This window comes from Lycium ferocissimum, chromosome 10, assembly GCF_029784015.1.
Source record: "Lycium ferocissimum isolate CSIRO_LF1 chromosome 10, AGI_CSIRO_Lferr_CH_V1, whole genome shotgun sequence".
Taxonomy (NCBI): domain Eukaryota; kingdom Viridiplantae; phylum Streptophyta; class Magnoliopsida; order Solanales; family Solanaceae; genus Lycium; species Lycium ferocissimum.
Genome location: NC_081351.1, coordinates 15,015,687 through 15,032,297, shown reverse-complemented (window position 1 = coordinate 15,032,297; position 16,611 = coordinate 15,015,687). Strand labels below are relative to the sequence as shown.

Genomic DNA, 16,611 nt, shown 5'->3' with positions numbered 1-16,611 from the left:
GGTGTGCTAGTGACTGGTCTCTCAACAATCTAGTCTGGGTGTGTACATTCCATTACAAGGGCAGTAAATTTCCTTTTGATAGGATGTAATTCCTCTTTCCATGTAGTTTATACGACTGCAAATGCAACTATGTATAGTTGGATTGGTAGTTGAGGTTTGTGACTGTGAACGCTCCAATACTTTTATTTGATTTAACATGCCAAAGCACATTGATAGGGCAATTATGATTTGTGCATTGCAGAACTGGCTTATTTGATTTCTTTGGCACATTTATTCCCTTTCCACTCGGTCTCTTCCTGCAAATACACTTTTCATTATGATTCTAAAGGAGAATCGTCGAAGTTTGATATTTTTATAGCTACTTGAGGTGGGTCAAATTTTACTTGTTTGATATATAATATGCGCATCAGCACATCATATATGAGAGAAAAGAGTACTATTACTATTAATTAGTACTCCATTAAGTTATGAACCATGGAAATGCATACAAATCTTACGTGACATAGTAACTGTTCTGGCTGCCACAAGAGCACGACGGGCAAGGGGGTGATTCTGAGAGTAAGTGCAGATCACTCTTCATGTCACTGCATATTGAGCACAAATATTCAGGCTTAGCAAATATAGTAATTTACTTCCGATCCTGTGGAAAATTTTGAAAACCAAACTTTATGCTCATAGCCCTTGTTATTCGTTGATGAGATGAAAAGTGGGACGGATGATTTTAGCGGGACCGCAAGTACAGCCACCACTTGGAGTGACCAAAATGAAATATTTGGTAGACATTGCATGCCAAGTAGTTTAATTACGAAGATTACTTTTTGAGCAACACCTTAGTATGCAAGGGAAGATGAAGATGGTCACAGTAACTGGAAGATGGAGATGGTCACAGTAACTGGAAGATGGATAACGCTTGTGATAAATTTGATTACAGAAACATGAACAGAAGTAATAAACTGAAAATGGATAAAGGAGCTGGAAGGGATGAAAGTCATGAAACTATATAATGATGAGAAATATTCATAAATTGCTATAGTTTAGAGCGTCATTACGAAATGTAGTTACAATTTGCATATTTACGAGACATAGCTATAGTTATTGTATCAGGTGGAGGAGTTGTATCACGGGTATTAATCGTATCAATGAAAGAGCTGGATCTGGCAGGTATACAACTGTATCAGTTGAAATCGCGCGAAAAAGAGTTGTATCAGCGCATATAGTTACGCGTATGAATGTGTATTTACTACAAAACCCAAAATACAAGCACGATTTGTTATTTTTTGAAACTATAGCTATGTATAGTAAATACAGTCTAAGTATTTGTCATGTCGCGTAATTTTTCATATAATTAAACATAGCAGTAATTGAATGAAATCAGACTGCATTAACTAGATGTTCTACCAATTATCATGAAATCACATTTCGATAGGTGAAATCGCATATGAACCTGAATATACCGCATTATTTTCTTATCAATAAACTTTCCACCACTAAAATAGTTACTTTGGTTTTACAACTCATTCGAAGCAGGACAAACCAGGATCAGTGGTAGGGCTGGGCAAAAACGCCGAAAATCGAATTATCGAACCGAACCGGGAATTTCAGTATTTCGATTTTCGGCAATAAAATTTAAAAAAATGGGTATTCGGTATGAGGTAATTATAGGTTCGGTAATTCGGTATTTATCGAATACCGAAATAGTTATTAAATAGAGGGCCATTAAATTAATAGTCCAGCCCATGCATCAATGGCAAGTTAGCAACAATACTCATCAGTTTATACCATATTGTGGAAATCTGACCTAATCTTTCAAGAGCGAAACACCACCGCCTCTTTATACAAAACAATTAAACAAATCTCTCACACCCACCTTTCTAACAAGTCACACCGACACCAGGACCACCCATCGCCTCTCTCCCTTGCCATCTAGCTTTATTGTCGAAATATATATTCCTTTGAAATCAAGCGCTCAATTTTCAAGGTACTGTAACTTGTCACCTTTTTTGTATTCCTTAAGTAGATATTTTTATTTCAGTTGCTTTTAAATGATTTTAGTTCCCTTGGCTTGTCCAATATTTGTGAGTATATTAGTATAATGAATATAGTTCGGTACGTATATGGTCTGAATGGAGCCGAACAGAAATTTTGGAAAAGACATTGTGGAGTGTCCACCGAATTGGTTTAATGCAATTTAAGTAGACATATCCTAAAGGGTATTATTCACCTCTTTGCTCTTTTTCTTTGTAATGTTTAGTTAATGTGATTTCATGGGCTTCATTGATTTGGGAATTTTGATCATTTCTTAGTTTTTTCCTTGACTGAAGTTCACCAATTCTTGAAGGGATTGGTTGTATCATTTTCCTTCTAGCATATCATATATCTGTGCTTGTTAACCATTGATGTAATACAATGAACTCGACTTAATATGGTATTAGCCAATATCGTACCGAACCGAAGTTTGATTTACCGATTACCGAACTGAAGTTTGAAAGTTCGGTATTTGGTATCTACTTTCAATTATCAATTACCGAATTACCAAACCCTAACTTTGAAAATTTCAAACCGAATACCGAACACCCACCCCTAATCAGTAGACTTGAAGAAAAAGACCATGCTGGGACAGCTCGATGACTAAGAGGCTACAACCCCAAATAGCATAATTACTAGGGATCGTTTGGTATGCGTACCTAAATTATTGCGGGACTAATTTATTCCATTTGGGGGATGGGATAAAATAATTTCAAGATTAATGGGATAAGGTGGGATATCCCATCATTAAGAGTGTGCTTCATTTTATACTCTATTTGGTAGGATTATACCTTGTACCAAACAACAACAACATGCCCAGTAGAATCCCACAATGTGAGGTCTAGGGAGGGTAGAGTGTACGCAGACCTTAACCCCACCTTGAAAGGTAGAGATCATCTTCCGAAAGACCTCTACCAAGAGAGAACATACCTTCTACCAAACATAGTATAAAATTAATACCAAAAGTAGTGCTGAAATATCCCAGCTTATACCATTTACCAAACGGCCCCTAGGAGTATTATTTACGAGACCATTTGAACAATACAGTTCAGTTAAATTCCCCTTTGTCTTTCATTAATCAATTAAAATAAGAAAGAGAAACACCCAATCAATTTGGACTTGGGGGCATTACTGATAAGTGGTACGACAAATAAATAATAAGAATTGGACCAAAAACTTCAAAAAAAGAATAGAATCCATTCAACACGCTCAATGAAAGACAGGTTGAGTAATTTTTTTTTTTTTTTTTTTCAAATGAATCAAGTTAGTAATTAGGGGGTCGTTTTGTATGCTAGATAAGCATAAAAACTCCACAGACAAATTTAATTAGTACTTTTTTTGTCTTGGAGTAAGTTATACCAAAGCTAGAAATACTGTTGGGCCGTTGGCTTCCAAATGGTGGAATAACAGTGCGGAGATATGTTATCCATGGATACAACAATGAAAATGATAAAAATACCCAAAGGTTCCTCAAATCATTTTTCTATTAAATAAGGCGGATGATATTTTTTAAACGAACAATTTTTTCTTAGAAATTATACAATATATATTATTCTTAATACAATAAATCAAACAATTAATAAATATGATCCAATATAACTTAATCCCAGCATAACTTAAAGTCTTTAAACCAAATGAACCCTATTAGGGCTCATTTGGTTCGAATCGATTGCTAAAAAGGACGTTATTCCATTGGACTTGGATGTATTTCGATAGCTCATATTATCCATCATAATTATTATTCCCATAGGAAGGCCTTGATAAAATAACATTATAACCTTTCTTTTTGGGATAATTAATTCTTCTTTTTGAAAGGATTAGTTATCTCTTGGAGATTTTATTTCAACAAATATAGAATAAGACGACACTAAATTTTTACTCTAGGACTATTTTTGCTTATCTAGATAGAATAATTTAAACAAAACTAATAAATAAGTCTTAGAGGAATGGGTTACCTACTACTTAAGCTAGAAAAAGTTCCCTTTTATTTTGAATTAAAAAATTCAAAATCAATCAAATCTCTATTAAATAAGGATGATATTTTTTAAACGAACAATTTTTTCTTAGAAATTATACAATATATATTATTCTTAATACAATAAACTAAACAATTAATAAATATGATCCAATATAACTTAATCCCAGCATAATGATCGTTTGGTTTGCCGGATTAGTTATCCCAAAATTATTACTGAGATAAAATACTATAAGAATAACTAATTCCTGAGGAACAATAGGAGATGTATCATACGAGCCCTAGTATCCATATTTGCCACTAAAAATGATGGGCCAAAACAATGGGGTTAACTTTTACACTAACCCGTTGCTAGTCCCTTAACTTGCAGGCAAAAAACCCCTCAAGCTTGTAGCCTTGTTCAGCGATCAAAGCAACGCAATTTTTCCAGTGAGTTGACTCTCTCTCTATCTCTTACTCTATTATGCCGTTACTCTTGTTTGAGATTGTGATTCTAATCTTTGAGCAACTGCTGTTTTGAAGAACCCAGAAAGCTTGGCACTCTTAAGTGACAGCTCGTAGAAGAGGTAAATTTTCAAGTTCTATTTATTGTGGTCGGTTTTGTCTCATTTGCTAGCCATTAGATGTTGACATACATTTGTTGAAGGCTTCCTGTTCGATGAAAGTCCTAAGAGAAGCGAAAGCACATATCTTTGCTTTCTGAGTCGTCTCTGACTCTAATTTTGGCCCATTATCCACTGTTTTTGATAAAAGACAGGCTATTTTTGGATTTTAACATGTGGGTTCTCTTTTTTGTTTCGTATGATTATTTCCACAATTGGATTGCAGTTACTCTTTTTTTTTTTTTTTTTTTTTCCCGTTATCATTTTGTTTCGGTATAAAAACAGAACTTATACTCCCTCCGTTTCAATTTATATGAACCCATTTGACTGGGCATGATATTTAAGAAAGAGGGAAGACTTTTGATACTTGTGGTTCAAAATAAGCCTTGAAAATTTGTGTGGCTGTAAATCATTCATAAAGTGAATTTGTTTCCAAATTAGGAAAGAGGTCATTCATTTTGGCACGGACTAAAAAGGAAATAGGTTCAAACAAATTGAAACAGAGGGAGTATTATTTAGTAGGCTATTGGCCATAGATTCCAAATGTTTTTCACATTATTTGGAATTTATGGAGTTGAAAGATGAAGTTGTGTTTGGTTATACTGCTGTTTGCAGAGAATATTTTGGAATAATGTTTATGCTTGAATGTATTGAAATGCAACTTCAAAAGTGAAAAGGGAAAATTAGCCTGTTTTCAAATTTAACTTCAAGTTGAATTTGCAATTTTCATGGCCAAATGCTGATTTTCAAATTAAGTGAAAGTTATTCCGGAAAAAAAGTAAATATTTTTTTATGGCCAAACGGGCCTTATAGTATGGAAGAGCTGTAGTGAAACCTCCGGAAAAAAGGAATATTTATCAGTTATGGTTCAATAGAAAAGGGTAAGACATTCACGAGATAGACCTGCAATATAATTATTATCTTCCTGAAATCCTATTTTTTTTTTTCGGAATCATTTTTTGTTTGTGCAAAATGATATGTTCATACAACAGCAATGAAGATTCATACTATAAAAGCATTTGTATATAATCTAGACAAATACTATGGGGGGTGGCGGTAGGTGGGGTGGGGTGGGGTGGGGGTGAAGATGAGGTGCGTTCGAGGGTGGGGAGGAGACAATCAATGTAAAATGCCAGTGTGGAATTTGTTTTCCTTACTTTGATTAGGGAAGTCATTTTCCTCATTTTTAAGATAACTTGTTTTCCTAGAGAAAATGTTTTCCAGAAATTTTGACCGAACACGAGAAAATTGGAAAACATTTTCCTCCATACCGAACACACCCATAAACTTCTCTTTTCCTCCTGAAAGCCAGTGCCATAATGTAGAGAACATGGTGAAATGTACAGCTGTACCTTAAGTTAAATTAACTATAGTTAGCTGTTAGTCCATTAGTTAGTTACAGTTAGTTTATTATGTTTGTTATTACAATATCTATTAGTGGTTAGATTGGCAGTCTGAATTAGATACAGCTATAAATAGGAGTAGGGGTATTGCTAATTGGAGAAAAGGGCCAAAATCCTCCTCTAAATTTGGGTTTTAAGCTCAAGGTAGTCCTTGTTCTTTGAGGTAGAGCATTAATAGTCCTTTATCTTTCCAAAATTGGTGCACTTTTAGTTTTATTCTTTTAGAGAACTGATTCTGCCTGTAACTAATGGAATACTCCAACTCGTATAGAAAAGAAATGCTTCAGGTGTCTTTTACAATCTCCCTTCCTGTACTTGCCCAAAAAACTAATTACACCAGCATGTGTTTCTTCTTCTAAATCAAGCAAGCAGTTTTAGATAACCTTTCAGTAAAAGGGCATCAGTTTTCAAATTCGTCCCGCAAGATTAGTTTGAGCTCAAAGGAAGTTTTTATGCATGGGGTTTGATACTGTGAGAGGAAGAGTATAAGATTGGCTAAGAAGCTAGCTTCAAGTTTAATGGAGGCAAATTGTAATTGGTGAAGTTGGTAGCACATTCATGGTCATTGTCATAGTCTCGTAAAATCGTGTAGCGACAAATACATAAATTCATTTTTCTTATTTTTATGTATTTATTTTCGAACGTAATGTTTATTCTTTGCCACTTTTGCGAGAAAACTGAAATGGAGAAAAAAAGGAACAAGAGATACCTTTATAAGCTTTGCTATTTTCCTTCAAGGACACAGAGATACTCCTATGAGCATTGAAAGTTATGAGAAATGTAGGTGCTGCTTTAGTGCTTGTACGGTGAAAGGCAAGTTAGAGTTTTCAGCCACTTTCGTGTGGAACAATATGATAAATCCATCCTAGTGGAGATCACCATTGCGCGAGGCACAAATCTGTCCTAGCAACCCTCATGGTGTTTCATTCTTGCCTTAAGTTTGTGTTCTAACTTTGGATCAACCCATAAGAGAGATCCCATTATTGTTTTATCTCCTACATCATTCTAATTTAGCTGGCATTTTTTTGCCCCTGTAAACAGTGTGGATAACTTTCTAGATTTTGTTAGCTCCCTTTCTCTAGTACAGTAGAGATGGGATATCTTTAGATTGTTCTACAGGTTTTTGCTAAGTCTGCTTCATGTTTTGGTTGAAGCAGCTTTTTGCCCATCTGTAACCTTGCATCTTCTTGATGCTTTACTAATGAAATTTTATTACTTTACCAAAAAATAATCATCTCAGATACATCTAGATACTCTTTAAGAATCAAACACCAGCAAATGAGGATGATGAAAAGGAAACAACAAATTTAAAAGGGGATGAGGAGAAACTTTTCAGTTGGCAACTCGTCCAAATTGTTTAATTATGCTGACTTTATGTTTCTTCATCTAAATGGCAAAGCACCACGAAAGGAGGACTAATTTTGGGAATCACTCAATAGTTAACTTAGAACCCAAATCCATTTGTAAGAGCTGATGCACTTATGTACTTGAAGTTGATGAAGTGCTTATCAGCAAGAGCTTTACAAAAGTGGCTTGTAAAAGTTTAAGGGAAGAGCCGGTTAGCGGCGTTATCTGTTGCTGGAATGATGAACCGTAGAAACGTTTCTTGCTGGAGCAACATGATGGAACCCTTAATGGATGTACAGCTTAGCAGATATGTGCATGTACTATTTGTCCATCCATTCTTCTTTAGAGCTCTTAGCCTTTAATGATTAGGTGGTATCAATTCTTGGTTATGCCTAACAGAGAGCAGAGAAGGATAGACTAATGTACGGGAGCAGATCAATGTTTTTATTTTGTTTACTTAGTACTAATAGTGCACCACTTTCTGTAAGTTAGAGGACTATTGGTGCACCACCTCAAAGAGAGAGGACTATTTTGAGTGAAAGCCCAAATTTAGAGGATGGTTTTGACCCTTCTCGCTTTAATTGTACAGATTAATTTTAACCAAGATCAACCAGGTATGGGACCATCAAGGATGGAATCTGCTTTTCAGGAGAGCACTAAACGATTGGGAGATTGATAGAAGTAGCCGAGCTATTACAAACTTTGGAACCTTCTAGATCACTCCAGATATACCAGACAAACCACAATGGATGTTGAATATTAAGGGTTTTTTCAATGTCAAGTCTGCCTACTGGAATTATAATCATAGAACCTCCATCACGGTGGTGTGGCCTTGGGAACGCATTTGGAAAATCAAGACCCCCCTAAAGGTCTCTTGCTTTGCTTGGTTAGTGGTTAGGAAAGCATGCCTAACACATGAAAGGCTAGAAAGAAGAGGTTTTCAGATTTGCTCAAGATGTCTACTTTGTGGATTAGATGCAGAAACAAACGACCACCTTTTCATTCATTGCAAGACAACTGCAAATCTGTGGTACATGTTCTTTTGTATTCTTGGTGTTAGTTGGGTCATGCCTAAAACTACTTTTGAACTACTCAACAATTGGCAAGGGATTGGCACAGAAATGGAGAAGAGAACTGGTGGCAGCTAATCCCTGCTTACATTTGGCGGATAGCTTGGAAGGAGAGAAATTTAAGACTTTCTGAAGACAAAAGCAACTCCATAAATAAAATTAGGATGAATTATCTTAGTGTCTTATATTTTTGGTGCAAACAGAATTTATTGGGGGATATAGGGGATTTGATAGATTTTAGATATAGCAGACTAGTTTTAGACTAGCTTTTGACAGCTTCACCATGGCTCTTTTTATGAGCTTGTAAGTACCCCTTCAGCACTTCCAGGTGCTACTTTTGGACATGAATACAAGATGTTACCTTTATCAAAAAATCAGAAAAAAAAAAATTGTACAGATTAATTTTCCTCTCTTCATTTTGGATACACAACCTCACAGAAAGTTTCAGGTATTTTCTCTGCTTGTTCTGTCTTCTCATCTCTGTAATTGCAAACCTGATTCTTCGGAATTTGTAACACAAAACTGATGAAGAATCCTTTTGGAGCAAATATACCAAGAATGTTTCGAAGATTTGCTTTGGTTCTTGTTTCAAATTTTCTTTTCTATAATTTGAAGGAGTACATAGTTGAAAAATTTCAGTTTTTAAGTGTTTTAGTGTTCTACCTTTTTTGGCTTTTCCTCCATCTATGATTATTACTTTGTATTATTTCTTGATGGTAAAAAAGAGAAGTGAGTTTTGCATTTGGTTTTTCCCCTTAAATGATGTACTGTAGTCGGACAAATATGTGTTGTGTGAGATCTATATGAAAACTACAACTAAAAAGGATAATAAATCTATATGAACACTACAACTAAAAAGAATAATAAACAAAGCAAGGATGAAGATTTGACGGATGTTGAGGCTAGGAAATCTCCCAACAATAACAATATTCAAGAAGCCATGGATAAGTCAATTGACCCATAATTTATCCATATCAAAAAATGCGCATTTGCTAGCACTACTTGGAGAACAATGTGAGAGTGAAACCCAAACTAGACTTGAATATGCTCAAATGAAGTCAACATGAAAAGGGCCTATCAAATAGAGGTCCATAAAAAAGTAAGCCCTAGAGTGGATAACATTCTTATCTCATGTATGTTGCTTAACTTTTCATCATAGGGATACACTTACGTGTTAGGAGATATACTTACCTATGCATGTTTACTTCTCATTATAAATAGATGTTACTCTGGCTCTCAATTCATTGAGCCATTCACCAAAACACTCTCAGTTGACCCGTGAACTTGTTACTGTCTCTTGTGCAGAGATTAGCCAGCAAAAGCGACCAACCAAATGGCAGAGTCATCCACCGTCAAGGGCGGAAGTACGGTGGAGGAATGCCAAGACATGATCCGAAGAAGTCTTAGAAGTATGTTCTTCACATCTCCATATCTCTTTCTCTAATGGTTTTTCCAATTTTAACTCTACTTTTGGTTTTACACTCTACTGGTTTAAATTTACCTCAAAAGATAAACTGTGACAACTTATGAGAAGAAACAGATACCGCAAGCTGATCCAGACAGCATTGTTATAAAAACAAAAGCTTTATAAGATAAATTCATTTGGTATTGAAATAAATGGACTTAAATTGAATAGAATGGATTTACTTAATTTATATGCATTTTTATTGCAGCTCCGATGGTGAAGTTCCTAAAGGAGCATTTGGAGAAATCTGGTTGTCGAATTGGTGATAATTTCATAAAAGCTATCCATTGTGACAAGAAGGTCAGCGGCGGCTATGTTCGCGGACATGGGGTAATCAACCATAATTTCTTATTCCTTGACTGTTCGAAACCTTTTAGAGGTTCAGGTGGTCAAATTTAAGTTTCTGCCAATTGTGGATTTGAAGAACATTTCGTGTAGTGTTATAAACGCAGTTATGCTAAATTTTTGTCTTGAAGATGGCAAATTAAATTTAAACCCTGCGGGTCAGTGGAGGACAGACACCTTTTTAAGTAGATAGTGTCAAGGATGAATTCAGGATTGAAGTTTGTGGGTGCAGACACCTCTATGCTAACTTCTCCTTTGTGATAATATTTAAAATATTTAAACTATATATATAGTTTGTCCAAACTTAGAGGGTACGCCCCGCAGCTTGTGAGCTGCATGTGCCCATGCAGAGTGCGAATAGTTTGATCACCCAGTAAAGTAATGCTAGCTTTTTGATGTGCTTTGTTTCTTAATCTTTTTATTTTCCTTTTCTGAAAAAAAAATAAAAAAATTGTCACCCTTTTTTATGTCAAGAATAGTTAACATTGCACTCTTGAATGTCATTTTCAGCACTAATATTTTTCCCTCTTAATAGTTTTGTTGCCTTTCCTTCTTTCTCTCTGTTTTTTGCAAGTGTTTATGTACGTGGGATTATCTTGATTGTGTTGGTTGTCTTACATCCTCAAGTATTTACTGACCTTGTTTCTTTTTGGCTATTAAGATAATTGTGTGCAGTAATTATATGAACATTCAAGATGAGGTGAATCAAGTTGTCATACATGAGTTAATTCATGCATATGATGACTGCCGTGCTGCAAATTTGGACTGGGCTAATTGTGCTCATCATGCTTGTAGTGAAGTTAGTTCTCTCAAGTCTCGCTTTTATGCTAATTCTTGTATTTTTGATTGTCTTCGTGCCTATTGAACGTGAATTCTTTACAACTGTTTTTACAGATTAGAGCTGGCCATCTTAGTGGTGATTGCCATTACAAACGGGAATTACTGAGAGGTTATCTTAAGATACGAGGCCATGAGCAAGTGAGTTTTATTGATCCTTTGTGTTCTTCTATAATTATCTTTCCTTCCTTAACTAGCTGCAGTTGTGTACATCACAGACAACACATTTACTATTTAGTAGTTCATAGAAGGAAATAACCTAAAAAGGCACCAGTTCAGCTGATTATATAAACATGTGGGAACAATTATGCTGGAGGCAAAAAAAAAAAGGCTTGAGTGTTTGAACCAGGAGTTGCATCTGCTAGGCCATTAGAAACCCCCTGCCCCTTGTTGAATTGTTTAGTGTGCTCAAGTGAATATGTAGCAGCTTTGAACTTGTCTCCTTCACTTTGGGGCATAAGCTTGATAAAAAGTAGTTTGGTCTTTCTTATTGTCCTGTTAAATTTAGGACTTATAAGGAATGTGTATAACTTAAATTGTCAATCTTAAATTTTTGATTATTTAATTGAAGCTCAATGTTCATGAAAACATTCCGGTGGTCTGAAGTTTGAATAGACGCAGTTTCTTGCTTAAGATTGATGAAACGAAAAAGTCAAATGCCCTGCTTGTGGGCAACATTGGCTGCTGTTATTTGTTCTCGAACGTGATCCTGTAGTACTTGTACCTAATTCTGGGTTACCTATCCTAATATGGATGGACAGCTATAGACAAAGGGATGCAGGCCTTAATTAGTACAGCCATTGATTTCCACCAATAGAATTGAAAGATACAACTCTTCGAATTAATTTATAGTTTATCTCCTTTTTAAAGTTGCCGCTATGGTACTAACGGCATTGTTAACATTTTGTCTACACCAGACGTGTGTAACCGTAATCTCTCATAATAGTTCGTGTGTCTGGGCTTATTTTTAACATCATGGTTACTTCTTGACAACTCCTTTTACTGCAAGTTCTAAGTTCTTTTCTCAGTAATCCAACTTGTCATTCTTTTTATACATATGCCTCAAAGTTACTTTCGTTGTCTTTAATTGCTGAAGCTAACACATCATTGAGTGCACTGTTACAAATTCTGCCCCCCCGCCCCTCCTCTAGAGTTTCGACTTACATGGCATCTCCATCCTTCAATTTTTATTTCTTTTTTGAAGATTGTACTTGACTATGTTGCTCGGACTCTTTAGAAACATCGACGGGTGCATGTGAATTCTCCAAAAGTAGTGCATTGTTGGATAATCCGACACGGGTGCGGCAACATTTTTGGGGAGTCCGAGCAACATAGGTGCTTTACAATCAGACTCCCCCTTGCCCTTCTCCTCCTTTTCCTAACTAATATTTTTGTTTGATATGACTAGAGCTGTTTTTTTTTCACTTGGCGGTTCCTAAATATAATTAGTACGGTGGAAAAAAGGTTCTAGTCAATTTCTCATAAATTTTAATCATATAAAAGCATCTTCCTTGTTTGAAGGCTATATTGATAGTTATCCAAAAGTTGGATTTCCTAAACACACAAATTTCCCGAAAAGGCGAAAACCAAACCTAAAACCAATTTTTGCAGGACCTTTTTACAAAAGTAACAAAGGCTACAATACTTGTATGGGATTCACTTTTAGGAAAGATTCACGACACAGGAGATAGCACCCATCTACCTCAGCCTTTGACCCTCCATGTACCAACTAGGAGGGGGAAAACGGGCGGGTCGGATATGGGCGGGTGGAAAAAGGGTTAAACAAAAAGGATAAAATATCCGACCCGCCCATACTTAACACAAATAAAAAAATGGGTTAACCAACGGATAATATGGATGTTCATATTATCCATGGTTTCAGCCTTTCAGGAGTAGTTAGGTGAGAACACAAGCTAAAAGATAAAATAAGCTTAGACTCCCAGAAAGTAAGACCTCGTGAAAAATAACAAACAGACAAATGGGTCCATATTATCCATCTGAATATCCATTTTTTTGATCCACTTTTAAAAAGTCAGGTATCCAGCTCATGTCTAATGAGTCAGATTGGATGGTTACTTGCTTTTTTAAACCATTTTGCCAGCCCTAACCTTAAGGTCATTGTATGTGACGAAAAGGTAAACGAACAGTTTTGTGAACTCTCAAGCTATTAACGAGCTTCATTGGAAGAAAAAACGAATTGGGAAGAGGCATTGTTAGGTTTGCCTCCATATATCACTTCATATTGATCCTTCAAGGCATGGACTCTGTATACCACTTTATATAGATCCTTCTGTGCATGTATGACAAGAAGTTAGTTTAATGGTTGATTAGCTCCTGACTTTTTCCCTTCTGTACTTGGCCCTATGAAGGAATGTGTGAGGCGAAGAGTTATGAAATCAATGGCGGGTAACCCATATTGTTCAGAGTCGGCCAGTAAAGATGCCATGGAAGCTGTCTGGGATGTTTGTTACAATGATACTAAGCCCTTTGACAGAGCCCCTTGAAACATAATGATAACCGGGAGACCCGGATATGGTGATAACTGGATTATCACCTGAAGATTTTGCTGTGTTATTTTAATTTCGGTTGATACCATAAACGGAGGTGCATATTTATCAGACATCATAGCATTTTTTGAGGCTTATTGACTGCCTCGTGATGTAACGGCCATAAAAGCACTTAGTCTTCGCCAATTTTGATGTATCAAGTAAAATATTCTTAATACTGTATCAGATTTTGTAAAATTTACAGGGTTTTTCTCCTATTCTAGGAATTTTTCATAATAAGTGATTTTTTATTTCTTGTTTTGCAATATCCATTATTCTTCTGTCAATCAACATGTATTATCCAAGTTATTTACATCCTTTACTTATTTATCATCAGAACATACGATTATTCTGTTTTATCTGGATTGTCTAGTGGAAATTTTAGATACTGGAAGAATCTATTGTCTATTGGAAATTTTAGATACTGGAAGAATCTTTTTGTCATGATTTAATTTAGCATCTTCCATCATCAGCTTAACATTGTGGGTTAAGATAGAAAGATATTGCATGGTGATGACTGCTGGTGAACTGGTCTGGCTGACATGTAACTCGTGTTGGTATGCGTTTGCCTGGAAACAGTACATTGTTGTCCGATGCTTCTACGTATATCATCGTGATATTACTGAATATAATGCCTTGCCATTTACCTTTCGATTCTGGAAAAGATGCCTTATTGTCCTGACATATGTGATTAACCAAATCAGTTGGGATGTTAGCATTGCGGGTTCTTGCTGGTCAGCTTGATATTAGTCGTGTGGTGTTTCTTTTTGTCTCATAACATAGTAGATGTAATGTTTGTGAATCTTAAAGTGTAAGATTTGGGTCCACCAACTTGTGAGATAACATACAATTAATTTTTCCTGCTGGTCACTACTTTGTTATGGTATAATTGAGTTGTGCTTGAGCAGGGTGATGACCCTATGACAATCCCAATTTGATGACCCGAAAAAGATTATATGATACCAACACACAAGGCTTGGTTGATATACAGTCTTGCTGATGACCATCCAATGAATTAATTCTTTTGATGTTGGTAATCATGTAAACAGTATCATTAACAAACAAAATCAGTACACCTAAAGAGCACACATCCTTTATGGCGACTTATGTAGTGGTCGGCCTTCCTACCAGAATGCCTTCTTGGTCGAAGAGCCCCTTTTTGACTAGTAAGGACGCAGGAAGCAAAAAACTTGCGCGAAGGACGTTTTCTTCTCTGCCCTCTCCTCTCCAAAGGCCAAGGGAGAGACTGCATCCCTTTCCTTCGGTAGCTCTTTTGGTTTCCCAAGGATAGCGGTAGCTGGGGCAAAGCTCGCTTTCTTTGCTCCGCAACCACCTTCCAGGAAGGGTGTTGTGCAGAATGAGCCTCCCGCAGAAAAAACAAACTAGTTACAATCTGTGCAAAATTGAAAATCCAATCTAAATCATAGTAAGCCTATATATGAACGTTCTACTCCTGTATGCCTTCTTTGATGTATTTAACAACTCTATTCTCTGTACAATTTCCTCTTTAATCCGTGTATTTATCACTGATCTTTTTATTGTTTTTCCTCTGAAAATCTTACTGTTTCTGGCTCTCCATGTTTGATATACCATTGCTCCCCATAGCAGCCATCTCGGTTCTAACTTCAGTAATCCATGGACAGTCTACAAACAGATGATGGCTAGTTTTCAGAACAACTCTTTTCTTATTATCACCTATTTTATAAGAAATCAGCTTAACGCTTTTGATTTCCTAATATATTTTGTTAGAGTAGAAACTAAGGAGAATATGCAAATCGCTTTACTTTAGTTAAATTAGAAACTAAGAAGCAGCACAAAGAAAATCGTATAGGCGTGCTATTTGGAGAAGGGGAATCTGCAAATCACATTTTTAATCTTTTTTTTTTTTTGGATATCATATTACATGTTGCGTTGTTACTACTAGACCAAAAACCCTTTAAAACCTCCTTAATTCCTTGTAATGTCCTACGAAGAGCGGTTTAATTGTGTATAGAAAAAGTGGTTTAACATATACTCAGAGTTTTACTTGTTATCCGACATTATCCTTATCTAACCTTTTTTGTTAAGCTTTCTTTTGAGCCGAGGGTCTTTCGGAAACAGCCTTTTACCTCCCAAGTTAGAGGTAAGATTTGTGTGTAAGTTTTACCCCGTTGTGAAATTTTGTGGATATGTTGTTGTTTACTCGTTCGAATTTTTTTGTAAGGAAATTTTGTGCATTTTTTTCAGGTTTTATTTGAGTTACTAGTCGTAGTTACCCATGGTGTGCAGGGGGCCTAACACGAAAATCTGCACGCGTTTGGAGTTCTTGGATGTATAATGAAAACTTGGTAAGACTAAAGCAAATTATATAAGTCCCATTTTAAATGTCTAAAAGTGTCCTCATATAAACTTTTGCACTGTATAGTTGTCCCAAGCATAAGAGTTGTCTCACACCTAAGTAACTTTCGATATGCCTCTTAACTTCGTCTTCTAAGATGTTGGAAAAGATGGGGGGCATATGAGTGCCTAGGGAACCAAGTGTGAATAAACGAATGAATTGTTACAGGATATATCAGGACTAAATTATGTCAACATCACTGCAATCCAAAGAACAATATTCTACCTCCATAAGAATCAATACTACTAAATCGATTTGTGGCCATTATATGCCCAACTACTTGGAGACACGTGTTTGCCTTGTCCATGTTACAGTCACTTCATCATCTGGCAAGAAAATGTCTAAAATAACATATTCTGGTGACCTAGTCAACCAATTCAAAGCTTAAGGAAATGTATTTTTCTTACAATGATTGCAATCCAGAAATTTTGCTTGCCCATCATCGCTTTGATATGAGCCACAGGACAGACACCAGGACAATCTAACTCCGTAACTCAAGCACTACCACTGCTAGCTCTGATAAAATTCTTTTATAAAAGCTGCAACTTGTTTCGCGACCACAACTACTCGCCTGGGTTGTAACCATTACCGCACTGCCTAGGGGAAGAATTCCAGCTAA

At 36.0% G+C, this 16,611-nt stretch overlaps 1 protein-coding gene across 4 annotated transcripts; it reads left to right on the top strand.

The window, feature by feature from the left end:
• The first annotated feature begins 4,317 nt into the window (after positions 1-4,317).
• On the top strand, positions 4,318-13,868 carry LOC132032580 (mitochondrial inner membrane protease ATP23). 4 transcript variants are annotated; one of them, XM_059422215.1, is made up of 7 exons: positions 4,318-4,429; positions 4,523-4,566; positions 9,728-9,831; positions 10,096-10,217; positions 10,894-11,031; positions 11,127-11,210; positions 13,439-13,868. In XM_059422215.1, the coding sequence occupies exons 3-7, from the start codon at positions 9,756-9,758 to the stop codon at positions 13,571-13,573; spliced, it is 555 nt and encodes a 184-aa protein (XP_059278198.1). In that variant the 5' UTR covers positions 4,318-4,429; positions 4,523-4,566; positions 9,728-9,755; the 3' UTR covers positions 13,574-13,868. The 4 variants fall into 4 exon arrangements, with proteins under 4 accessions (XP_059278198.1, XP_059278201.1, XP_059278197.1 ...); XM_059422214.1 differs by having other exon boundaries at positions 4,338-4,429; positions 4,515-4,566; XM_059422216.1 differs by having other exon boundaries at positions 4,347-4,429; positions 4,509-4,566.
• Positions 13,869-16,611: the final 2,743 nt, after the last annotated feature.